This window comes from Aristolochia californica, unplaced genomic scaffold (assembly GCF_029961685.1).
Source record: "Aristolochia californica isolate CCGP_79_NKW_82.1479 unplaced genomic scaffold, dmAriCali1.0.hap1 SCAF_8, whole genome shotgun sequence".
NCBI classification, from domain to species: Eukaryota; Viridiplantae; Streptophyta; class Magnoliopsida; order Piperales; family Aristolochiaceae; genus Aristolochia; species Aristolochia californica.
The window spans coordinates 1,684,053-1,708,588 of record NW_027182279.1 but is presented as its reverse complement, the minus strand read 5'-3'; the positions used below and the strand labels follow the sequence as shown (position 1 = coordinate 1,708,588).

Genomic DNA, 24,536 nt, shown 5'->3' with positions numbered 1-24,536 from the left:
TGATAGTTGAAAGATATAAAACACATTTGTTAGCAAAAGGTTACACCCAAATATATAGTGTGGATATGTTTGATACTTGTCTTTTCCCCGATGGCTCACACAAGTATTGTTAGAATTTTAATGTTCCTACTATCAGGGATGGGCCTTTATTTCAACTTGACGTTAAGAATGCATTCCCATATGGATCTGCAGGAGGTTTCTAAAGAGCAACCTCTTGGGTATGTTCCTGAGGAGGAGAATAAAAAAGCTTGTAAACTACATAAATCCATCTATGGTTTGAAGTAGAGTGTAAGGGCTTAGTTTGATAAATTTAGTAAAATTTTGGGTTCCATTGTGATCATTCCTTATTTGTTTTATATATAGCATCTTGTAGTATAGTGTTCGTGGCATATGTAGATGACATAATACTATCTGGAAGTGATAATTGAACAAGTTAAAAACTCTCAGTCTCCTCCGCTTACCTTGTTATTCGAGGCAGGATTACTCGTTGTCTCAAGCATGCAGTGGAGTTCACATGGCATCTCAGCACCCCCACAAAAATAAAGTTCTTCATGTAGAGTGCATGACACAACAAAATTCTCTCGGCTGACAATCTCTGAATTCGTGACCAGCTCGGAGTTGACCCCATTTGCCCTTTCTACCATGCAAATGAAGAAATTGTTAGCCACCTGCTTCTCTTGTGCCCTTTCTCTTGGAGGATTTGGACGTCGATTATTAGCAGAATTGGGCTCCATTTCTGCTTCCCAGAAGACTTGGCAGCCGCCTGCCGAATGCTTGTAGGGACCCCAGTCCCCAATCTTGGAAAATTGATGATCTCTACCCTCTTTGCATTCATGCCTTGGGGTTTGGCTAGAACACAATCAAAGGAGATTCAATGCCAAGTTCAGCACACAAGATAGAGTCATTGAAACCATCTCAGGCAATATTGTAAAATAGCTTCACTCTCGAAAAGTCTTCGCCCCCTTCTAGGGATCTTCCATCAGAAATAAATGGAGGTGTCTTACCCAGCTCCACACTTCTTCGAAGCCCCCAGTTATTTGTGAGTGGACCCTACCACCTACTGGTGTCCTTAAGTTGAATTTTGACTGATCTACTTTTTGTAACTCTATCTTAGTGGGTTTTGGCTGCGTGATTCATGATTTTCTTGGGAACCAGATCGTCTCCTTCTCCGGCCCTCTCGGTATTGTGGACTCCACGATGGCCGAGCTTCAAAGCCTTCTTAATGGGCTCCGTGATTTTGCGATCATTGCTCCGGGCCCATCCTGATTGAGGGAGACTCCAAGGTGGTGATTGGTTGGTGTGAGAATGCCTTTGCGCCTTCGTTGCGCCATTGGGATGCCTTTTTTGAAATTTTGGATATTGTCAATCTTTTTTATTGTTTTTGGTCTCTCATTCCGAGATCAGCAAATTTTGTGGTTGATGCTTTAACCAAGCAAGGAGCCTCCTTGCAATCTCTTGTTGTTAGGAGTTAGCTCCTCTTTTTTGTTCTCTTAATAAAATCACATTTCATAGAAATAAAAATAAAAACAAGTAAAAAACTTATTTGAATAGGCACTTCCAAACTATGGACCTCAGATCCTTGAAATATTTCCTGGGGATTGAAGTGGCAAAGAGTAAGGAGTAGTACTTTTACAGAGAAAGTATAGTATTGACATGTTATGTGAGTACGGGTTATTAGGAGCCAAACTAATGGATACACCTATAGAGGTTGGTCAAATGTTGTGGGATAAAAATAGCCCTTTATTGAATGTCAAAATTAAGTATAGAAGATCAACTGGACAATTGATATATGCAACTATCACAAGACCTAACATTACTTTTGTTGTTAATGTGATAAGTCAATTTGGGGTGCTCAGTGGGAAATTTTGCCAGTTATATCTTGGACTCCAACTCTTTGACTTTGGTGACGCTTTGGTCCCCCTTTATTGAGAATTTTGAAAAGGGACTAACTACTTGGAGGGACAAGCTTTTATCTACCGCAAGGCAACTCACTCTCCTCAAGTCTAGTTTGGCAAGATTGTCAAACTATTTAGTATCCTTCATGCACTATCCAGCCTCCATTTGCTACAGGATTGATGCCATCCATCGGCATTTTCTGTGGAGAGGATCAAAGGACACTTGCAGATATCATTTGGTGAGTTGGAAGGATATTTGCATGCCCCACAATCGGGGTTGGCTTAGGCATCCTGCATACGAAAGAGATGAACAATGCCCTTATGCTCAAATGGATCTAGAACTTCAACATCAAGCACAACAGCCTATGGGGAGATACTGTCAAGTTCTATCTTCAACCTTGGGGTGCCTAGTGGAGGGAGGATGGCGCTACTTGCCTACTATCCCCGATATGGAAATCAATTCAAAAGCTCCTCCCAATTTTCAGAGATGCAACTTCCTTTCACATAGGCAATAGAAGGACCCTCCTCTTTTGGTCGGATGAATGGTGCGACCCCCGCCCCCTCTTCGAGGATTGCCCGGGGCTCTCTAGGGTGGCGAGGGACCTCACTTGCTCAGTGGCCGATTCTTGGAGAGATCGCTTATGGAGTCTCACGTTTCACCGGGGATTAAATGATGAGGAAACTTCAGTTTTTTGCTCCTCTCCAGACTCGGCAGCATTACTATTTGTGAGCATGCAATTGATAAATTGACATGGAAGCCCAGCATTAATGGCCGATTCACAGTTGCATCCACCTACCCTCATATTAGAAAGCAAGATTACAACATGCATGAGCACAAGGCAAATCTGGCATGGAAGCTCTCAGTGCCTTGTAAAATCAAATTCTTCATGTGGACGGCCATCAAGGAACAGATCCTCACCTCTGACAACCTCCATAAAAGAAGCTACACAGCACCTAATTGTACTTGTCCCCTTTGTGGTGTGTGTGATGAGACAATCCAACATGTTCTCTTACATTGTGATTTTTCTTGGCAAGTCTGGATGAAGATATTTCAGAAGATTGGACTCCAAATGGGGCTTCATTAGGACCTTTTTGGCACCTATGAGATGGTTACAGGGATCCGCCTTCCTAGGTTGGGCAAGATAATTCTCTTGACATGCCTTGCGCATGTCCCATGGTGCCTATGGCTCGAGCGAAATAACCGGAGATTCAACTCCAAAGCTAACACCCCAGATAATACAGCTTCTCAGGCAATGGGCGTTATCTCGAGTTGGTTACATACTAGGAAGGAGTTTGCCTCTCTATCGGGTGTTTCTCTTCGGGAAAACTGGGGTTTGATCGCACATATGGCGGGCCCCTACAGGAATCCGGTTATGGCCACTTGGGATCCTCCCCTTTGGGACTGCATCAAACTCAATTTTGATGGCAGTGTTTTAGGCTGTCCTGGGCCGACTGAAGCTAGTACTATTTTCAGAGACAGCAGTGGAGACCCTATTTTATCCTATGCTGGGCCGGTGGGTATTGCTGACTCAGATACTGCTGAAGTGAGTGCTCTCCTATTCGGCCTCCAAATCTTCAAAGAACGTCTCCATGGCAAGTTGCTTATCGAAGGAGACTAAAAAACTATCATCAGCTGGTGTTCAAAAGATAACTTCCCCCCTTGGCGCCACTGGCCAACCACTGATTGTATTGCTGACATTGTGTCATTCATTCATTGTAATTGGAACCACGTTCCTAGATCAACTAATTCTTTGGCTGATAAATTGGCAAAATTCAGAACCTCCCAGCAATCTCTCATTGTTTGGGAAGGCTTCCCCCCTTCTAATATGCTCGTTTGAGCTTTCTCTTAATAAAATTCAGCATCATTTAAAAAAAAAAATGTGATAAGTCAATTTATGGAATCTTCACAAAAAGTTCATCTTGAAGTAGCACAAAGAGTCTTGTGGTATTTGAAAGGAGCTCCAAGCAAAAGTAGCCCTCTCTATTCTCTCTAATTTCTCTTCATTTTTTTCTTCACAAAGAGGGATGCTAGGACTTCAAGGGGAAATCAGTAGTATGGTGAAAAGGGTAATTGACCGGTTTCTTCACTCATATTCTCATTGGTTCATGTCTTTGGGATGTTTCCACCTTTTCAAACCTTAGAATAAAAAGAAATTGGCCTAACTTTGTTAGATTTCGTTCCTATTCTTACCTGGGAGTATCCCCTGTAGGTCATCTTAAATGAAACTATAATGGAAGTTCTTGACATAATCCAGGGCTAGCTGGTATTGATGTGGTCATTTGGGGTTATGATAGTGTTTTCCAAATTGCTTTCTCGGGGCCCAATTGGTAGGTACAAAACCAAAATCAGAGCACTTTTATAAGGCATGCATTTTTATATTTAACACTTTTCTAGCCTGTCATTGTTGAAGGAGACTCTTTAATAGCTATCTCTTAGCTTTCTGGTAAATCTATTCCAGCAAGGCATATTCGTTATTACTTTGCTCAGGTTCAGCAAATTCATGGAATCATATCTTAAGATTAGCTAATCATGTTGCAGATGATTAAGCTAAATCTGGTGTTTCTCGGCCTTGTATTTCAGTTTGGAACTCTGTTCCCCTTGGGCTTGAGGGTCTTCCTCTCCCCCTTTTACTGCATCCTTGTTCATATTAATGAAATAGACATTAAATTTATTTTAAAAATAAATAAATAAATAAAGCTGTCATAAAGCAAGAAATCCAACTCAAAAGCTCAAGCTTATATGGAGAGCTAACCCTAGTCCCTATAAATGTTCATGAATCACCCTATTTTCAATGTGAGATGATTATCAACAATACATACAGGGGTAGTAGTTACCGGATTGGTAAAGAAAGACAGCAAGGACATGACAGCCTTAGCTACAGGAATTGGTTTAGTTTTAGACGAAAGCACTGCCTGGTGAAAGACTGAGAGACCCAAATGCATATCCTGCAAAATTTTCAGCACAAGTAAAGCAGTAATAAAATAAAAGAAAACAACATAGGCATTGAAAAGACAAACATATGCATGTTAATGACATGATATATTGTTTTATTTTTAAACAACTAAAACCTACTCAATTGCATATGATTAACTTATCTTGAAATACATTACATAGTCCAGTTAAGTTGATTTTATATTGGAGCTGAACTTTGTTTTCGTCTATTCATCACGTTGAAGAACATATATTGCTTCTCCAGCATCCTATTAACTAGAGCATCTTACAAGATGTTCAAGCATTGACACAGCGTGAAGACTCCACCACAATATAACTGAATATATGCCCGGTAACATAACATACCTTTGAAAGGTTGAAGAGTATTGTATACACAATATCTAGCACAGAGTGCACTCCGAGGTACAAACCTTCAATCTCCTTCATCTCATATAAGCGGTAAACATACAACCTCTGCAAAAATTTGTCTCAAATTTAGTAAGAGAAAATATGCCAACTTAAGCAATCACAATGTACTGGAATATAAGAAGAAAAGATGTCCAAATACAAACCTCCAATGCTGGAGTTGTTATACACATAATCCGAAAAAACATGTTGTGTATAGAAGAATCACTAAGTAAAATATCCCGAACAAGCCAGCTCGGCTTGGATGTATCATTGACAGACTTGATGCATTTTTTGGCCAATTCAAGTACCTTCAATAATAAAAAAATACAAGCAAAGTAAATCAACCAACATTCCCAGGAATCCAGTTGCAGCAATTAAAAGTTATAAATCCAAAATGTGTATACATTATCAATTGCCTCCAGCGGCATAGACAAATTACTAATTAATCACTAAGAGACATGAGAAGTTGCATAATTTATGATTATTAATTTATAAGGAACAGGAAATGTCAATTATTCAGAAATTTTTTATATTGAGATAAAAAATCCCAGTTTATCAGCAGATCAGGCCCATTTTTACAAATCACAAAGAGGCATCAAAATTTTCAGAAAAATGTTAGGAACTTATCCTGATGTTATTAGTCCTTTTCCATCCACTTGTAAATCTTAAAGCTTTTTGCTGATTGTTCAAGCTGGAGAGTAAAAAGTTCTGCCAATCAATAGCTGCACATGTGCCCGTGTCTCAGGTCAGTTATTTAAGAGTGAGAGTTGCTGTGAGTGGGATAGTCCCACAGTGGCTTCAGCTTGTAAAATCTTGTACTTTTTAAGTTAGGAAGAAAGAAGAAAAGCTTCCAACTTCAGCTAATAATTTGGAAGGAGCAGACCAGCTTTAACATGGTACCAAAGCCAACCTAAGCCCATGTTTCTACCAAGCCTCTTTATTTGTTCCCCATGTCTTGAGCGAAGTTATCAATTTAGGACTGGACATAACTGGGAGAGTCAGTGCATAAAAAAGTACACCAGTCTACAGTTGTACATGTGCTCCACATCTCACTCTAATTGTCTAAGAGTTAGAATTATTTGTGGAGAGTAGTCTCACAAGCCTATGTGTATACTTAGGAACACGTCTGCTTAACTTTGGCTAGTGATTTCGGGAGGAACAACCCAACTCTTTTTGTTAAACAATCAGAAGAAGAATTCATTAAAAAGGTCTTAAAGAGTCAGGCCAACTTGAATGGTCATTTTTTTAAAACTGGAGATTTCATTGAGGCAGGAGAATACAGGCAAGCATCCTTTCCAAACAACAAAAGCTAGAAGAAAGCAAACAAAGAAAAAAGGTACAAATTAGCTCAATTCACAACAATGCTCTGAAATAAGTCCCATCTCATGTCAGACAGTCAGATTAAACATGGCAGAGCTAGGAACATAAAGCATGAAGCCACATAAGCAAAAGAGAGTAATTTCTTGGTCTCCGTAAATAAAGGAAACAAAAGCCAAGGTTCGTAAGAGCAATGCTTTTTGCTCGAAATTAAACAGGTAATAACCATTTCCCAAAATAAAGAAAAATATTTTAAAACCTGCTTTTAGATCCATATTTCAACAGATTTTTTCAATTTATGATTTTTCTTATGATAGAAAATAATATCCTTTCCAAATTAAAGAAAATTATTTTAAAAACTGCTCTTTAGATCTATATATAAACTGATTTGTTGATTTTTTTTAAAAAATACAAGAGTTCCAATACAAGAGAAAAGAGGACAGGATATACATGAAAAGGAGAAGACAATATCAAGGCCCAGAACAACCTGGCCAGAGAAAAAGAAAACAAAATCAGCCAACATCAAGGGGGAACGAGTCCCCTCAACAAGATGATGAAGAGAAACACCAGTCCAAGCTAATGTATCTGCTCTATAGTTTGCACTATGTACAACATATGACCACAAGAAAACAGACAACCCACGTGAATTCAAACCAGAAACATAATCAAAACTTTGAAATAAAAATAAGAGAATCTAGATTTACAAAAGAAGACATGTTAAAAATAAACCAAGATCTTGTGCACCGGAAAAGAAAGGGCGAAAATGACAAATTAGAAAGGTACCTTTAGTGTCACTCTCCATCGAGCATGTCTCAATTTGTATTGCCACTGCTCATGATTGACTAACACAAACTGTAGCAAAAATACAACCAGTGAAGACACTACATCGTTGTCAACACCAGCTCCGACAAGCTGCATTGCAAACTCAATCACTGAAACAGAAATAAAACTAAAATCAGATAAGGATACAAAAATATAAACAGATGGTACTTTTTTAAGCCAAAGGAGATGAGCAAATGCTCATCAAGATGCTAAAAATGAGGACAAGTTACACAATCCCTCACATTCAACCACGCAAAGAAAGAGCAAGCACAAAAACTTTAGATATTAGATACATCATGATTCATGTGTAAATATATAACTTTTAATCTCTGCTTGGCGCTGCAGGTTACGAAGAGATTATCCAATTGTGCTTAGGTATCTCTATTTCTTGGACTCCCATTTAAGATCAGCTAATTATGTTGGGGACGATTTAGCTGACCTCCATTTAAAAAAGAAAAAGCTTTCCGATGTTTTGTTGGCTCTTGCTGCTGTTCAGGGGTGTATTTGGAAGGAGCATAACAATCAGCATCCAGTTCAAAGGGTAACAACATTAAATTTTGCTTTCAGATAAAGACAACGCCAGTGAGTCAATAATGCAGACATACTACAAATGTATGTCTCCATTTCTTAGGTTCATTATTCATAGGCAACAGAGAACTTTTATTGCATTTAAGACATACTCGACAAGGCTAATCCCCTGCTGGCAGCCTTCTCTTCCTAGCTCGCTGAAACTTAATTTCAATGATAGCTCCTTCAGCAATCCGGCTACCACTGGAGGTGGGTGTATAATCAGAGATCATATGGAATTAGGACACCTCTCAGCTGGTCTTTTTTGGCTCTTAGGAGGCAAAGCTTGTGCTTCCCTCTCAGGAGTTCCATCTCTCAGAATTTGTGCCTCAGAGGTAACCCCAGTTGACTCAGCAATACTTATATCATAGCTCACGAAGCTTGCTAATCCCCCTTGGAAGCTGGGGTATATGTTTTGATGAAATCATCTCCATCACATTAGGCCAGTCTGTCTCATGGAGACATACCCTCTTGTCAGCAATTTTTTTTTTTCAGATCAGTTGGCAAAAGATGATGTTTCTCGGCAACACCTTGTTGTAAAAAATGCTTTACCTTTGTTTATTTCAGGGGCGTTCCCCCCACCCCCTTTGTAATATGATCTATCATTAAAGAAAAGCTAATCACCATCTCAAAAAAAGAAAAAGAAACAATGACACCAAATATAAATAACAAAAAAATTAAGATAATACATGCCTGACACAGTGAAGGAGCAGTTATCCTCATTGTGTTCACAGTCAACCAGCAGCAATTTTGCGAGGCTCCCCGAGAGTAACCACGTTTCACTAGCAAAAGCATCATAAAGCTTAAATAGTATCTAGTTTGACACAGCAAGTGTCTAAATGTCCAAAAAAAAAAAAAACTGTTGAAGAGAAAATATGGAAGAGTCATACATGATTCTCATAGCAATAGGTCTTAAAGCCAGAATTAATATGGTGGAGTCTTACAAGAAGAAGTCTCAAAGAAGAGTCTCAATTCAAGGTGTTTTAGTCATTGCTTACAAAAAAAGAAAAAAGAAAAAAAAAGGTAATCAAGAAAGCCAGCAGCAGCACAACAAATGTTTTTTTAGCAGGCTTGTTGGACACCTCGCACAAACCCACACCAAATTGATAAAGACCGTTAATTTTGAAAGAAAGAAAAGCAAAAGATGAAGCCAGCATATCACAAGTTCAGTTTACAATCCAACACTTAAAAGAAGTTTTGAGAACACTTAATAAAGAATTGCAATAGGGGGCAGAAAAGGTAAATATATACTAGATTAAGAAGATAGATGAAAAACCAAATGACAATCAAATTAGAAATTTTACCTTGATGGACTACTAGTACCTAAATCCAATATGTTTGTAATTGAAGCCACTGTAACAACATGAGAAGGTGAACTGCATTGTAAACATAAGAAAAAACTCAGAAAAAAGTAGTAAAAATCTTTATCTTGAACTTCAGGCAAAAAATAAAATAAAAATAGACAGACATAAGTTGTTGCACAGTAGAATATTTTGAAGTAGGGAAGAAAATCAGTATGTCCATTCTCATATACTCATTATTTATAGAAAAGAGTTCTTCCTCATATAAAAGAACAATTATGCCTTTAACTAATAAAATAATTACCACATATAGTCCAGAACATTTATAAATAGAATGTGACTTGTGTTGGGTCTTAAATTCAAGCCTCACCAAAATAAATGGTTTCGACATTCAAAGAAAAACATTTAAAATAAAATCCCTAACATCTAACAAAGTACGGTAAAATACACCAATGAGATTCAACAATATAATTGAAGAACAATTATTCAATACAGATGAAGCTTCTCGAGAAAGTAGGTTGCATATACTGAAAAAGAATATAATGTATAGGGTTATTGATACTCTTGTGACACACAACATAATTTTATAAAAACATGCGAGACGTAAAAAATGTTGGCACATCCTATCAACTCAATCAATTAACATAACATAATTTTGACATGTCCTATTACTCCATCAATTTATGAATCCCATTTTTTTTTGTTGGAAAAAGCCTTCCAAACTTTGCCTAATCATTTTGAGAGGAACCAGCCCAACTTTAACACACCCATTTTACTATATATGGTGTATTCTCTCCGTAGAGCCTTTAATCTCAGACACAATTTCTACCACCAGATTCAACTACAAATGATCAACAAAGAGACGAGATTAAATAGGCAAACTATGAATAGATTTCAGAAAATAAACACAAGCATGTGAACACAAAAAAGTAAGAACAAACGTTTTGAGAATGAAAAGAATTTTAGTGAACTGTCAAGAAGAATAAATTAATAAAGAAAAAAGAGAAAAAAGAATTGAAAGCGTACCACTTCAACATCTTACTCAAGATATTGATGCACATAGACATAACTCCCACACTGCTAGCACTAAATGCCAACTTGTTGATCATTACACAAATGATTTTAACTGCATCAACACTACAATGCAGTTCAAACCTTATTCAATCTCAGAATAATTGACAAAAAGAGCACTAAAGAAAAAATACATCTATAAAGAACAACATTGCCTTTTACCTACCACAAACTATTTTCTAGGCGCCTGCTCACTTCAACTGTTTGCACAGCTAATGACTTGTCAACATTCATCAGAGCAAAACATAAATCCTATCATATATTGGATGATGAGAACCAGAAGTCAGAACATTAATTCACTAGAAAAAGACCTGTAGTAGTATAACCGTGAACCAACTGAAATATACCAGTTCATGCAACTAACAAATTTTATTTATTTTGAATATGTCGCCTTACAGATAATTAGAGCAATTCGACAAGACATAACAAGACTGGGAGTTGTTCAGCCAGACTGGACCTGGAAGTTTCCAGGTCTCAGAAATTTAAAACCTCAATTTCAATTAAATTGCTCAGAAAATTGGTTCAATCAGAAAACAGTTAAGCTAGCCAACTTACTTAGGTTTCCAACTTGAAATGTTAGAAAAATAAAACGACCTTTTAACTTTTAACAGTAAAATAGTAGACCTAGTGCCCCAACCATGTTAAATAGGTTTGTGCAGACTTGGCCACTCCTTTAGTTCGTGGCTCATGTCAGGTTTCAAAAAAACTTCTACAGAGTATTATTGGAAGAACATTACAAATTGAAAAGAAAGGAGAAACTGAACATTACAAACAGTTTTGAAGAACATGCAGAAAGGTAACTTACCATGTTAAAGGCCACCAACCTACAAAGTAGATCAAGAATAACAAAGACATCCTCATAACTATTCAAATGAAACTCCTGTCCCAATCGCAGGAGTAAAATATAAATACCAGACTGCATGCACTGCATAAAAAATAATTAGAAAATTAGCAAAAACAAAAGTTTTAGTGAAATAAGAGAAGTACAAAGCTCAAATCAGGGGCCTCAAAAATAAGTATTCACACAATTCAATGAGAGACCAAACTCGAAAGTGCCAACTAGTAAGGGAAGAATTGAGACCCGGAGAGGAAGAAAGTTACGCAGAGTAGACAAGAAGCATGAGGCTCTCGCCATTTCATTAACTGTCGACGTTAGAGTCAAATAATCGATGCCTCTCTAATAAAACCACTTACAAGATAATGACATTATGACCCTTCAACTAAGAGCACTAATTACACTTAAAGTAAAGTGACTACTTTACCCCCAAATAGTAGAGCTCAAATACAGCAGACCGATTACAAATTTCCCCTCCTTCTCACTACTCTCAATATTCCACCTCAAGCTGGAGCCTAGATATCATGCATGCCCAGCTTGTTACACAGTGTAGTAAATTCCTTCTTGAGAAGAACCTTGGTGAACAGATCTCCTAGTTGCTGGGATGGCCACATATAAGGAGTCTCGATCTTGCCTGATAGAACTGCATCTCTGGCAAAATGATAATCCAACTCTACATGTTTAGTTTTATCATGGAATACAGGATTGTTGGCTAAAAATAAAACACCCTGATTATCACAAAACACTTCCATGGGCTTTTTAGTCCCAAAACCAAACTCGGCCATAAAACTACTACTCACCTACACCAACTCACAAGCAATGTCTGCCATAGCACAATACATAGCTTCTGCACTTGACCAAACTACAACCTTTTGCTTCATACCTTCCAAGTAACTAGATTGCCACCTAAAAATTGCAATGTCCACTAGTTGACCTTCAATCAAGTTTAGATCCTACACAATCTTCAATAGCGTTGAGGATGGCAAGCTGGTTGAGGAGAGAGCTCTTTTCATTCAAATGTTGAGACTGGCACCCCACATACCAGGATTTAAGGTGCAATTTGAGTAACTTCAGTTTTTTAGGGAGGTACGAACCTCGTGGCCCATGAACATCGAGACCCGTCCAGCCATTTGAAACGACCGAGATAAAGCTGTTGTCATTGAGCCAAGAATTGACAAACTGAAATGGTGAGGGACCCCAGCACCCCAAATGAGTGTCAATCAAGATGGGCCAATGATTAGAGATGGTGCGCCCAAGAACTCTACCAATCACATTACCATAGAGTCGTAGCCAATCCTTTTTGGCTATGAAGTGGTCCAATTTAGATAGAATTGAAGGCTAACGGCCATGAGACCAAGTGAAAGACTTCCAAGAGAGCTATTTCATCCAAATCACAAGCTCTGATGAAGTCCGCAAATTGCCGCATTGAGGTGGCAATTCTACTAGCTAGGGGGGCCTTTTCATGGCAATACCGAGTGGCATTAAAATCTCCTGCAACGAGCGAGAGCTAACAATGTTGGCAAATAGTGAGGAGATCATCCCATAATAGTTGATGATCATGGTATCTAGTTGGACTGTATACACCAACGAGGCACCAAGTGCTTCCAATATTTCTATCACAAATCTTAATACCGATAGAGAAGGTGCCTAGGATGATGTCAGAAACCTCAATAATCCACGAGTCCCAAATAAAAAGGATGCCACCAGAAGTGCCAATAATGTTGAGCTTTAGCCAGTCAAAGTCATGGGATGGCTAGATGTCTCGAACAGTAGCAGGGGATAGAGTAGAGGCCATTGTCTCCTGAAGGATGACGAGATTTGCTTTGGAAGAAGACAGAAGGTTTCAGATGCTTATCTGACAATAGGCAAAGCCAATAGCACACACATTTAAGGAGAAGATTATCATTTTCCATGCTTCTTTTGAACTTCTAGGGATGGTTGATCAGCAGGAGGAGTGTTAGAATAAACAACGTTCATAATTTTGTTCAACCCCATCATCTGAGCCCAAGTTTCCTCGTCAAATTTGTGTTTCTTTGACTGGAGAGCCTAGCTATAGGCCTGGGCACGCTCACCGGCCTCAGGGAAAGTATAAAGTCCAGTGGCTGGGTCATGGCGGTAAAGAGTCTAAGTACTAGGCTCACCTTGTAAGAGTTGTCGTGGTTGACCATGGTTTCGTCGCTGGTAGGTGGCAATGATGGGAGGGGATAGAATTTGATGGTGTTGTGGAGGTCGGTAGTGATTTTCCAAGCTTGATTCAGAATCAGATGCGTATTGGTGTTCAATGCATTGCCAGTGTGGGGATGGAGGGGGATGTCCATAGAAGAGGGAAAGTGTTCGGGGTGTGTTTTGGGGAGCTAATAGATGTAGTGGGAGGTGGGTGTTAGGGGGGACAGATGGCAAAAAGGGGAACCACAAGAGGGGGGTCTAAAAATGGGAACAAATCCAAACTCAGATGGGTGGGAAGATGGGATAAGTTGGTAGGTTGGGAGATGGCAAGAAGGACAACCACGAGAGGGGGGTCTAAAAATGGGAACAAATCCAAACTCAGATGGGTGGGAAGATGGGATAAGTTGGTAGGTTGGGATTGATTGAGCAATTGAATGGGGGGTGGTTGACCGCACATTTGGTTGTAATTTTTTGTGGGTGGGAGGGTAATTATGCCATCACAAAAGGGGGAAGGTTGACAAGGCGTGGCATGCTTAGTCAGAGTGTCAAGGGAGGTGGCAGATTTGATTGCATGGCACGGCGAGGCAGGTGGCTGCGGCGAGGCGGGATTTGAAAGTGGGCGGCAGGAGTTGCAAGACACAGGTTGGGAATAGACTTCACTCGCAACGGGGTGGCCTTGGTTGGGATTATGACTCAGCGGAATTGGGTCAAAATTTGGCCTTCAGCTAGCATTGAGCTGAGACGCCCGGATCGTGCAAGTCATCAATCTATCTAAAGTAAGCCATGTCCGCAAATGTGACATTAATAAAAAATTGGGCATTGTCAATAGCAATGCACAGGAAGTGCTGGCCAAAGTAGATACTGTGTGGGTTAATGAGAATTTGAGCTTCATCCTACCTGTGTCAGTGCTCGGTGTCCCAATCGAGAGCAATGAGAGTATCGAAGACAACAATGATGTTGGTGAAGATCCCGCATTGCCAAAGTTCAGCGGGGAGGCCGCAGATGGAGACACATTATCAAATTTCTCGGATGCCAAAACTAGGGTCAGAGTTGAAAAGAAGGGTAGAGGACTTGTTGGAGTTTGAGCAGAGGTGGACGAGCCAGTAGTGTGACTCTAGGTGCGATATGTGTGGTGAGTAATTTACGTGAAGCTAGGAGGTAAACCAGTTGATTATGGCAAGCTTAACAGTTATGGGATTTGAGGTGACAATGATGGATTGCAGGAGAGCAGAGTAGCCTTGTAGGAGAAAGCTTGAAGGAAGTGTGATCATGGAGTCTGGTTGGGGTGTAGTGAAATCTGCGGGATTTGGAGTTCGCAAGAGTGGTGGGAAGGTTGGGGTAATTTGTGCAAGTGGGGGGGTGGCCAGCATCCGAGAAGAAGTAGAAAGGCTGGTTAGGCAGCCGAGGAAAGTCTTTCAACAAAAATCGACGCTAGTCATCTCAAGGACATAGATGCTTGCCATGATAAGATCACCCCGGTGCTATACGATCTTGCAATCAAGCTGGCCACGGAAGCTAGTCATAGAGACATAGAATGTGTAGTAGCTAGTCCAGAGTTCCCACGACTTGTTAGGAGTTTCCGTTTCAGAGGTAACCTGATAGAAAAGCTGACAAAAAGAGCTTATCGCCTCTATCGGAAGTTGATGAAGGATTTCTTCGTGCCGTTGGATGAGACGATGCGAATAACATCGCCAGAGGTACGTTGGAAAGGAGGACGTTTTCCATAAAGCAAAATGAAAACGCGTGTTCTTTTGAGTTGGTCTTCAATGCTTTGAAACAATGGCTCAATCCTCAAGCTTGTCGCCATGTCTTCAAGTCATGGGGTGCTGGTTGGAGCAATCGAGCTCATCGCCTTCAAAGTGTTGTCCTTTTCATAGTCTGAAAACATCAGGCGCATGGGTACCGCAGTAGCCGAGAGGTCTCCGTGCCGGGATCCGACGAAAGCATCGGTGCCGGAAGACAGGGGGCGGGTGTCAGTGACACCCGTGATGGCAGCATTGGCCATCACAGACCTAGGAACCTGTGTCGCCCCAAACGCAACCACAGTCGCCGCATTGGGGTACATGTTACTTTTCGCTAAGACCATGACAAGTAAATTTAGTATTGCTTCTTCATACTCTTTCTATGACTGATGGAGAAGTTATTTGTTCTCAGATTCCAGCTACAACATGGAGATTCATTGGCCCACCAAAAATTAAAGCTTTCCCATGGGAAGTCCTCAAGGGCAAGATCCAGACCTGTGATCTGCAAAGGAGGAGAGATTTTTTACTCCAATCAGCACTTGCAGAGTTCGTCATGGTGAAGATGAATCCTTGGATCACATTATGCTTAGTTGCCTTTATGCCAAAGAGATTTAGTACTCATTCTTTTGAAGATTTGGGATATAACCTGCCTCCCATTCTAAATTGCAGACTGGCTAATTGTTGTCCCTAATCGGTGGAGAAGGTTCCTGGTCCGTCAGTTGATGCTACTGCAAAGAAACCATTACAGGTATATCTCAGACGATGTGTGGCTCCACACAAGACAGATTCCTCTCTCACACCGGACCACGAACCCTCTTTCTCTGTTGATCCTGAGGTAAGTGATCTACACTTTACTATTACTCTTTGGAAATGTGTTCGAAAAGATATTCGTTATCCTCTCAAACTTTACTTCCTTTGATTCACTGTCTGACTGGTACAAATAGTTTGCCTTGTCATTATCCTCTTGCACTATTCCTTCTTCTGTGCAAGATGCCCTTTCCTCTCCCCAGTGAATTAGGCTATGGATGTTGAGATGGAAGCAATTGAACAGAGGCACCCTTCCCTCTGATTTGTTGATTTTCAAGACTCCATGAATTTAGCTCATGGAGAGAAAGGGAGAAAACCAAAGAAAGAAGAGGTTATAGACTTGATGTCCTAACCCACCCCCTGAAGCTCTATTTATAGATTAAAGAAACTATTATACTACAATAATACCCCTGAACTTAGGGTTTGGGGTTTAGGGTTTTAACCCTGGAACTTTAACCTAATTACATCAATGCAATCTCTATGATAATACTCTTGATTTACCATCCTGCCACCATTATATGTGGGCCTTGAGCCCGTCTTTTATATCTCTTGGATGCATGGGTCTTCCTTGGTCTTATGGGTTTGGGCCCATCTTCCAACACACTTGGATATGTGGGCCTTCATTGGTCGTGTAGGTTTGGGCCCTATCTTCTAACACTCCCCCTCAAGCTGGGGGTGAAAGAACAGCATGAACTCCCAGCTTATTGCAAATGATGTATAAATTTTTTTTTTGTATAAAATGGAACATCTTCCAATATGCCTTCATTTTCCAACACTCCCCCTCACGTTGGTGCTCTCGTTCATGAGGCCCACCTGGCATAATATCACTCCTAGTCGCTAAGACATTGCTCCTACTCCAGTCTTAACTCATGTTTGATGTAGGACACACTTCGTCTTTTGTAGGTAGTGAGTCTATCGGCATTGCTTTGAAATGTCCACCTCCACCACCGTGTCCCTCCATAGGACAAACGACACTCAAGTGGTAGAGTAATAAATGACGTTAATGGGGGGGAAGTGGGCTTATTTGTCATGGTGTCCCAATCTTGACACCGACTCTCATGGTGTCCCAACTGTGATATTTTTGAGAGTTAAATAAATGATGGTGTCCCAACCGTGATATTTTTTAGAGTCAAATAAATTATGGTATGAGAAAAGGTATTAAGGCCATCTCTTCTTCAATAATAATGTCTCAACCAAAAAACACAATAGCAGCAGCTGGCATGGGCTTGGGCCCATATAACACGAACATAAATAATCCTTGTAAAATTGACCCATGAAATAATCTAATGAAAATATCTGTACCAAATAATATGCTGACCAAAGAATAAGCTATCAATACATCAAAATAATAATCCAGCTTGAGAAAAATTACCGAGTGCCGAAGAGATAGGAAATCCAGAGATGCAAGCGAGAAAGTTTCGGCTTCCAGCCAGAGAAGAAAGATACGATTCTTTAAAAACCAAGAGAGTTTTTGGACGACATCTTTCCAAACAGCAAGTTTCTGAAATGGCAGGAGTAGCAACAGATATCTCGGCAAACTGGTGCTGCTCGATTTCAAGTGGCAGCAGAACAATCCAGAAAAGAAATCTTGAAGACAAACGGAAACTTTCCCAACAGGAAATTTCCAAAATCTGCTGTTAACCAGCAAAGCGGTAGACACTTCCGGAAACAGCAACAAGATATGATTTTCTTTAGCTTGACAGAAATCGGGACCTTCCGAAAATAAACGGAGCGTCGTCGGATGGCAACCTTCCAGACAGAAACGCAAAATAATTTCTCTAACATAGATGGCAGCTGTATTCGTCCAGAAACAATGACACAGCAACTCAGAAGAGCGTCCAAAACAGAGATAAGAAAATTCATGGAGTCTGCAGCTTGAAGTGGTATTCGTGCTCTGTTTCCCGAAATAATTAAGATAGAGATGGCAGCAGCAAATATATTCTCAGACAGCAATCATGGCAAGAATGCTCGGCAACTTCCTCGCCGTGAGAAGTCATCGTCTTCAGCATAGATAATGTCTCTGGTTTTTCCAGTGAGCACAAGGTTGCCGGCAAAATATTCAGAGGAAAACTTCAGAATTCTCAGAAGAGGAGAGGCAGCAGGAAAGACATTCCTGGTTGCTGGCTTGATGAAGGAGATATCGGCTTCGGTGATTGATAAATAGTGGCAGTAGAGAAGCAAGAAAAATCTAACAAGATGATGGAAATAAAAAAAACTAAGCAACAGTAGAACAAAGAAAAAAAATATGGGTTTTTTTAATCCCAAAAAACCATAGATGTGAGTCCTAAAAATCAATGCTCTGATACCATATTGATTTTCAGGACTCCATGAATTTAGCTCATGGAGAAAAAAGGGAGGACTCATTGGGAGAAAACCAAAGGAAGAAGAGGTTATGGACTTGATGTCCTAACCCTCCCCCTGAAGCTCTATTTATAGATTAATGAAACTATTGTATTACAATAATACCCCTGAACTTAGGGTTTGGGGTTTAGGGTTTTAACCCTAAAACTTTAACCTAATTACATCAATACCATCTCTATGAGATAACTCTTTATTTACCATCCTGTAATCATTGTATGTGGGCCTATGGGCCTTCTCCTTGATTTGTGGGCCTTGAACCCGTATTTTATATCTCTTGGATGCATGGGTCTTCCTTGGTCTTATGGATTTGGGCCCATCTTCCAACACACTTGCATATGTGGGCCTTCCTTGGTCATGTGGGCTTGGGCCCTATCTTCCAACACAATTGCCCGACTATGTTCTGTCTATATGGAGCAACCTCCTAGGCATGTTAATCAAGGGGAGATTGACAAGGTGTCGGGCTCAAGAAAGCTATATATGGCCCCAAACAAAGTCCTAAAGTATGGTTAGAGAAATTTAGTCAAGTTGTCATGTCTATTGGATTTTCTAAAAGTCAATGTGGTCATTCACTCTTTGTCATGAAGACATCGTATGGCATTGTGGTACTACTAGTGTATGTAGATGACATTATCAGTGACATGATGTGGGTAAGATCTACGGTAAGAGAAAGACAAGGAAAAAGACATAACTCTCCCAAAGGAGTAAGAGAGGAAATAACAGAAGGGGATGAATTTCCTACAACAAGATGGTGTAAAGAGACTTCACTCCTTGCAAGAGATTCAGATAAACTACTAGCACTTCAAGGGGAATGAATAAAAAAAAGGTAAATGTCTAAGCAGGTCCATAATTTCATGATATCTGAAGGCAGCCATAAAGACAATTCTCATTCATAAACATCCAGCTAATGACAACCACTGATTCACAGATAAGAGGTTCAGTCAGTCTATCACCAGACAATCTGAACTTTGAAGAGGAGCACAGATCTCCACATCACAGGAATCACAATGACCAAACAAGATAAGAGAAAAAATACCCACCATCAACCAGGCAGGCACTACCTCACCCAATCGGCCCCCAATTTCCTCTTGCACTCATAAAAAGCAAGCTAGACCTCACCAGATTGTAGAGGAGACAAAGGATACACTGTATTCAGGACTGAGTAAGAGAGACCTTCATCCAGAAATTTTCCCTAACTAAAGAACTAGGGAGCTGGATTGAATTTAGGTAAGTCTTTGGCCCAGAATAGCAAACAAAGAAATTGTTTTTGGAAGGGAGAAGCTCTGAATTAAAATATAAAATTACGAGGGGAATGAAGCACCTCAAGCCTCACATACAAGTCGAAGAGAAGCAATCTGAGTAACATGCCGATGAGAAAACCCTTCTTAAGCTAATTAATAGGAAATTACTATCTACACCCCCCAGAGCATGTCAACAAGCACTTATAAGGAAGATAGAAGAAGATTCCAATTTTTTAGGCTGTTTCCAGGCTAATATGTCCACGAACAAGTGTAATTGAAACCAGAGATAGAGACTGCACTATGTCATGGCAAGATATTTGCATGAATAAAATTGAAACTATAACCACTAATAAAAATAACAAATGAGAATGCCCAAAGAAATAATATGTTAGAAGTCAGGGGTATTTTAGTAATTCATGTGTGGATAATTCTATAATATTGTAGTCAAAAGGGTCCATGTTAGCAGTTTAAAGTTGGTGTGGTTTAACTTGTAAATTATGGATGCTTTACAGCCTTTTTTCCTTCTAATGTACAAGTCCTCTTTTTTTATAAAGTTTCTAATATACAAGTCCTCTTATAAGGGGCATTATTGTCAAGTTGTAAAATCACTTAAGTGAGAATAATAAAAGAAGATGGGGGTCAACTTTTCTCCCACCGAGTACACTGAACCTCACAGACCTATTTTCTCCTTTCTCCTTATTTCCTCTCTTTTCTCTTCAATCTCTCATCCATTTGTCTATTTTACATAATATAAGAACCAGCATGGAAAAGTAAACATAAGTACAATTAATTAATGAAGGAGAATAATTATCACACAGAAAAAAAATAGTACTACTATAAACATGATTAGCATGACAACAAGTATTTCAAGGATGCATCTAATACTTCACAAACAGGAATATATTTCTGCTTCTGAAAGATAAAGACATGAGAGACATGTGACATTGTCATGGTTTACAGAGCAAAATGCTCCTATGCTCTGAAAGAGAAGGAATAAACGCACATAAACATGCACTTCTATTTCCAACTATGATACAAATATACAGGTATAAGCACATACAAAGATGAAACCTAAACAGAAAATTTGTATCAACTAAAGTACGAATGAATGAAGCAAAGCAAAATTTTGAAGTTTCATTCACCTCCCAGCGTACAAGAGCAATATTTCCAACAACAGTTTTCAGAATATGACCACGAGTTCCACTAGGAATGAGAAATCCTTCAAGCCCAGGGAGAGAGAGTGGATGGGAAGTCTCAACTATGTGGGACATGCTCTCCACACTAGAAGCTGCAGGGATCTCAAAAAGAGATGCTACACCAGCCATCTTGTCTAAAAAGTTATACCTGTACCAGGAAACATAAAAGAAGAGAAGACAATAAAAATGGGGACAAAGATATAGACTAAGCTTCTCAATAATGCAGTATTCTCCTAGTGTGCCAGGAAATGAAGGAATTCAAAAGTTATTTAAGAGACTTGTCGCACAATGGGTGAAGCCAATGGAAAATCTATTAATGAAGTACTATTTGGTGTCAGCGAAACTTAGTCATCTACCTAGCTCATTTATCCAAAAAAATTGGTGGTTGGCAATCAGCTTTCCAGAATTTTTAGAATTGAAGTACCTACTAAGTAGTCTTCCCCAAGGCAACTAGATGAAGCTGACTCGACCAAAACTGAGTTGAGGGCCCTCCTACAAGAGCTTAGGTTTTGTGGAGCCACATAATCAAGCCTCTTGTGATTGAGAGGAATTAAATTGTCGTCATCACTTGGGTTTTGAGGATGAAATCACCCTCAGGACTGTTTTAGCACTTTTTGGATGGATTGAAGACATCAGCAAATCCTTGACTGTCTTCAAGGTCCATAGAGGAAGAAGCAATAACAATTTTGCTGATTCCCTTGTTTTGACATAGAACTCTCGTCAAAATCTTGTTGTGGGAAATGCCCTGCCACTGGATTAATTTTAATAATTTTTTTAATTTTTGACGTCTTTGCTGTTTAGTGATGTTGATTTTTGCTTTTTGTAAGAAATATCCTGATGTACTCTTCTCTCATCAGGAGCCTTTGTTCCTCTCACTTAATAAGAACTCTTTCTCATAGTGTTCAAAAAAAAGTACAGAGTAATGTAAGAAGTTTGAGGATTCCAAGATGAAGAAATTGTTGCATAATTATGCAATTTGTCTTTTCATCATGTTTACATTTAAAATAGTATAGCCAATTAAAGAATGGCAGCCTATTCATATATGTTTGTTCTAGCATGGGTTAGTTGACACTTGACCCTCTCTTGTGGCTAGTGATTTTGTGTCGTCATCAGTTAGGCTTCAGGAAATAAGATTCTCCTAGCAAGCTTTTGTCACTTATCTGAGGCACACAGCATTGCGGAATCATTAGCTAGAAGTGGTGTGGTCGACCAACATCTAGTTGAGGGAAATTATTTCCCGATGGATGGATGACCTTCATATATTTTATGCTCTTTGAATTTTTTTATTTTTTTTTCAGTACTGCTATGTTGTTTCTCTCCTCTGGGAGCTTCTCCAGATAACCTCTTTCTGATTGTTATAAAAAAAAAGAGAAACTTACACACACTCTGCAGGCCAAGCTCCCTCACTAAGAGCAGATAATATGCGAACAAGTTCCACCATACGATATGGAAATTCAGCTTCTAATGAAAAAAGAAGACTTCGGATAGGACTGTCTACAAAACTTTCTTTATCCCAAAATTGGACGCAAAGTGACTCCTGCATCAAAAAATCACAGAGGCAAACCGCAAAGCAGTTAAAAAGGGAAAGCAAAAGCATTATTAACAACATTGAATACCACAAGAACTAGAGAAACTTCAAACCTCTCCACGGTAGATCTTGCAGAGTACATCTAGTATCTGGTTGAAAGTACTGTCCTCCAGCTGCACCAGAAAAGAGTAGGAATTAGCAAGAAAGGCTACAATTACTTTTAGTCAATCAATAAAAAAGTATGAGTGGACACCTGATGACTGATCTCATATGAAGCAACAAAAGCAGAAATAAATGTCCTCATCACACTTCGATAACCGGTAACAGGACTCTGCAAACAATCATGTCCACTTACAAGTGAATTGAATTGCGCTTTGACTTTGTGATACCAACAAGAAAGAAATGAAAAGAAAGTCGCATTGGCATTCTAAAGAACATTTTGTTGCTAGAAAAAAACATTACAAGAAAGAAAGTCACTAGAAAAAAATTCTAAAAACACTGTTTTTCCATTTCCCATTGTCAGGGAGAGTGTCTTTTTTCTTCAATAAGAAAAAATTCATATAATGATGTAAATGAGAGAAATTCTTACATCTGAATCCTTCAACACGTTGCTATCAAGAATTTCGAGAAAGTATCTCAAAGGTGCAGCCTCAAAGGCGTGACGAACATAACTTATATGATCAATTTCCTGGAAAAGTAGAAACAAGAATATGTTTGAAAATATGCAACCACTTGAGCAACACAGAAAGAATTAAAGAAATATTAAACGAATTCACATCGTACAAGTACCACTAGCATGCTGTACTCTTGCTTATCTGGAAGTGATGCAGTTAAGCAAAGGAAAACTGCCCAAGCAAGAACCAATGGTCCTGCTTCTGCTGCATCAGAAGTATTGAAACTTGAAACTATAGAATCCATCTCTTGTATATTGGCCATTGAAAACAAAAAATTCCCATTCCTGACAGAAACACTAGTCGTGATCACATGACTGAGCAATCAAAAGAAAACATAAACAAGAAACATACAGCAGAATTCATAAAGATGCCATCTGAAGCTCAAGCATTTGAGAGAAACCTGAAGGGTACCCCATCATGAACCATCCCAAGAAGGCTTTCCAGATCCAGTGTTTCGATTAGAATAAGTAGTAACTTTACTTTGAGTTGATATAATGAATTTCTTGCCTCAATTGATATTGCCAGATTTCCTATACTTAGAGAATCAGACAAAATCCCCTGAAATTATAAGCCATCAAGTAAGCTTCAAAATATCACGCCTTGTATTGAACTGAGGTACAGAAAATCCAAGAGAGATCAATGTTACCTTGAAAAGGGCGCATAAGATTTTCCACTGCTCAAACTTACAAGTACAGAAAGTCTCGTAATAGGTGACAAAAAGAACGTCCAGCACCAAATTAACCTCAATCAAAGCTTCCTCAACCCACAGTGTGTCAATATCAACGTCCTACAAATCATATCCAGTGAAACGTCAAAGATACGAGACCAAACACTATAATATCAATCAGACAACCATTACTTCTATTTGGAGTTTCTTTGAGAGAGAGATTTTCGTGAAAGCCGAAACAAGACAATCTAGTTCCTCCTCATCCTCCAAGCCACCATGGCATCATTGGGCAGTTTTTCATGATATTTTGGACTTATCTACTGTGTTTTCTTGTTTTTAGACTCATGTCCCTAAATCAGCTAATTCTTTAGCAGATTCTCTTGCTCAGCTCGCTTGTTATAAAGGGAAAGATCTCTTCATTGTTGTTTGTTACTGTTTGCTTAATAAAGTTCATCACTTTCAAAACAAAATCTAGTTCCTTCACAGCTCGTGTTCCACTTTTAGCTTAGATTAGGTTAAACAAAATACTCCCATAATTCCAGAAATGCCCCTCACAAGCAATTTAAGCTCATTATGTCTATATGAGTCCTCTCTCATACATGACATAAACTTAGATTCACACTTTCTCACAATCACCTTTAATTTTGTGTTCATATTTGATTATTATAATTTCTATGAATGAATTTTTTTTATAATTATTTAATGTAATATTTAATTTAGCCCACCCAAAAGAAATTTTCTAGCTCCACCACTGACAAAGAATCTTTCTAATAAAAACAGCTTATACCGTCAACTGAGTCAAGCACTAGAGAACTTTTGAGCACACAATATAGCTCCATACAGCAGATACTATTTCTACTTAGTTTAAGGGTCAAAGAACACTAACTAAAATAGTCAATACCCTGAAACAAGTCTATGCGGAATTTTAAATAATCAAGTCTATGCGGAAGATATACAACCAAGTAACAAAAACACAAAACTTGAAAACAACATTTTTTTACTAAAACTT

The 24,536-nt window shown here is 39.2% G+C and overlaps 1 protein-coding gene across 1 annotated transcript in view; it reads right to left on the bottom strand.

Annotated features, from left to right (window-relative positions):
* Positions 1-24,536, bottom strand: part of LOC137938820 (uncharacterized) — an 85,601-nt gene that overhangs the window by 15,242 nt on the left and 45,823 nt on the right. The window contains exons 6-22 of the mRNA XM_068783867.1: positions 23,507-23,647; positions 23,261-23,418; positions 22,976-23,144; positions 22,776-22,874; positions 22,440-22,517; positions 22,300-22,359; positions 22,038-22,195; positions 20,605-20,806; positions 11,119-11,238; positions 10,480-10,565; positions 10,269-10,379; positions 9,246-9,317; positions 8,635-8,723; positions 7,336-7,484; positions 5,400-5,543; positions 5,194-5,301; positions 4,731-4,841 (exon numbers count right to left, since the gene is read on the bottom strand). Of these exons, the coding sequence (XP_068639968.1) occupies positions 4,731-4,841; positions 5,194-5,301; positions 5,400-5,543; positions 7,336-7,484; positions 8,635-8,723; positions 9,246-9,317; positions 10,269-10,379; positions 10,480-10,565; positions 11,119-11,238; positions 20,605-20,806; positions 22,038-22,195; positions 22,300-22,359; positions 22,440-22,517; positions 22,776-22,874; positions 22,976-23,144; positions 23,261-23,418; positions 23,507-23,647 (2,055 nt within the window). The remainder of the gene's footprint in view (positions 1-4,730; positions 4,842-5,193; positions 5,302-5,399; positions 5,544-7,335; positions 7,485-8,634; positions 8,724-9,245; positions 9,318-10,268; positions 10,380-10,479; positions 10,566-11,118; positions 11,239-20,604; positions 20,807-22,037; positions 22,196-22,299; positions 22,360-22,439; positions 22,518-22,775; positions 22,875-22,975; positions 23,145-23,260; positions 23,419-23,506; positions 23,648-24,536) is intronic.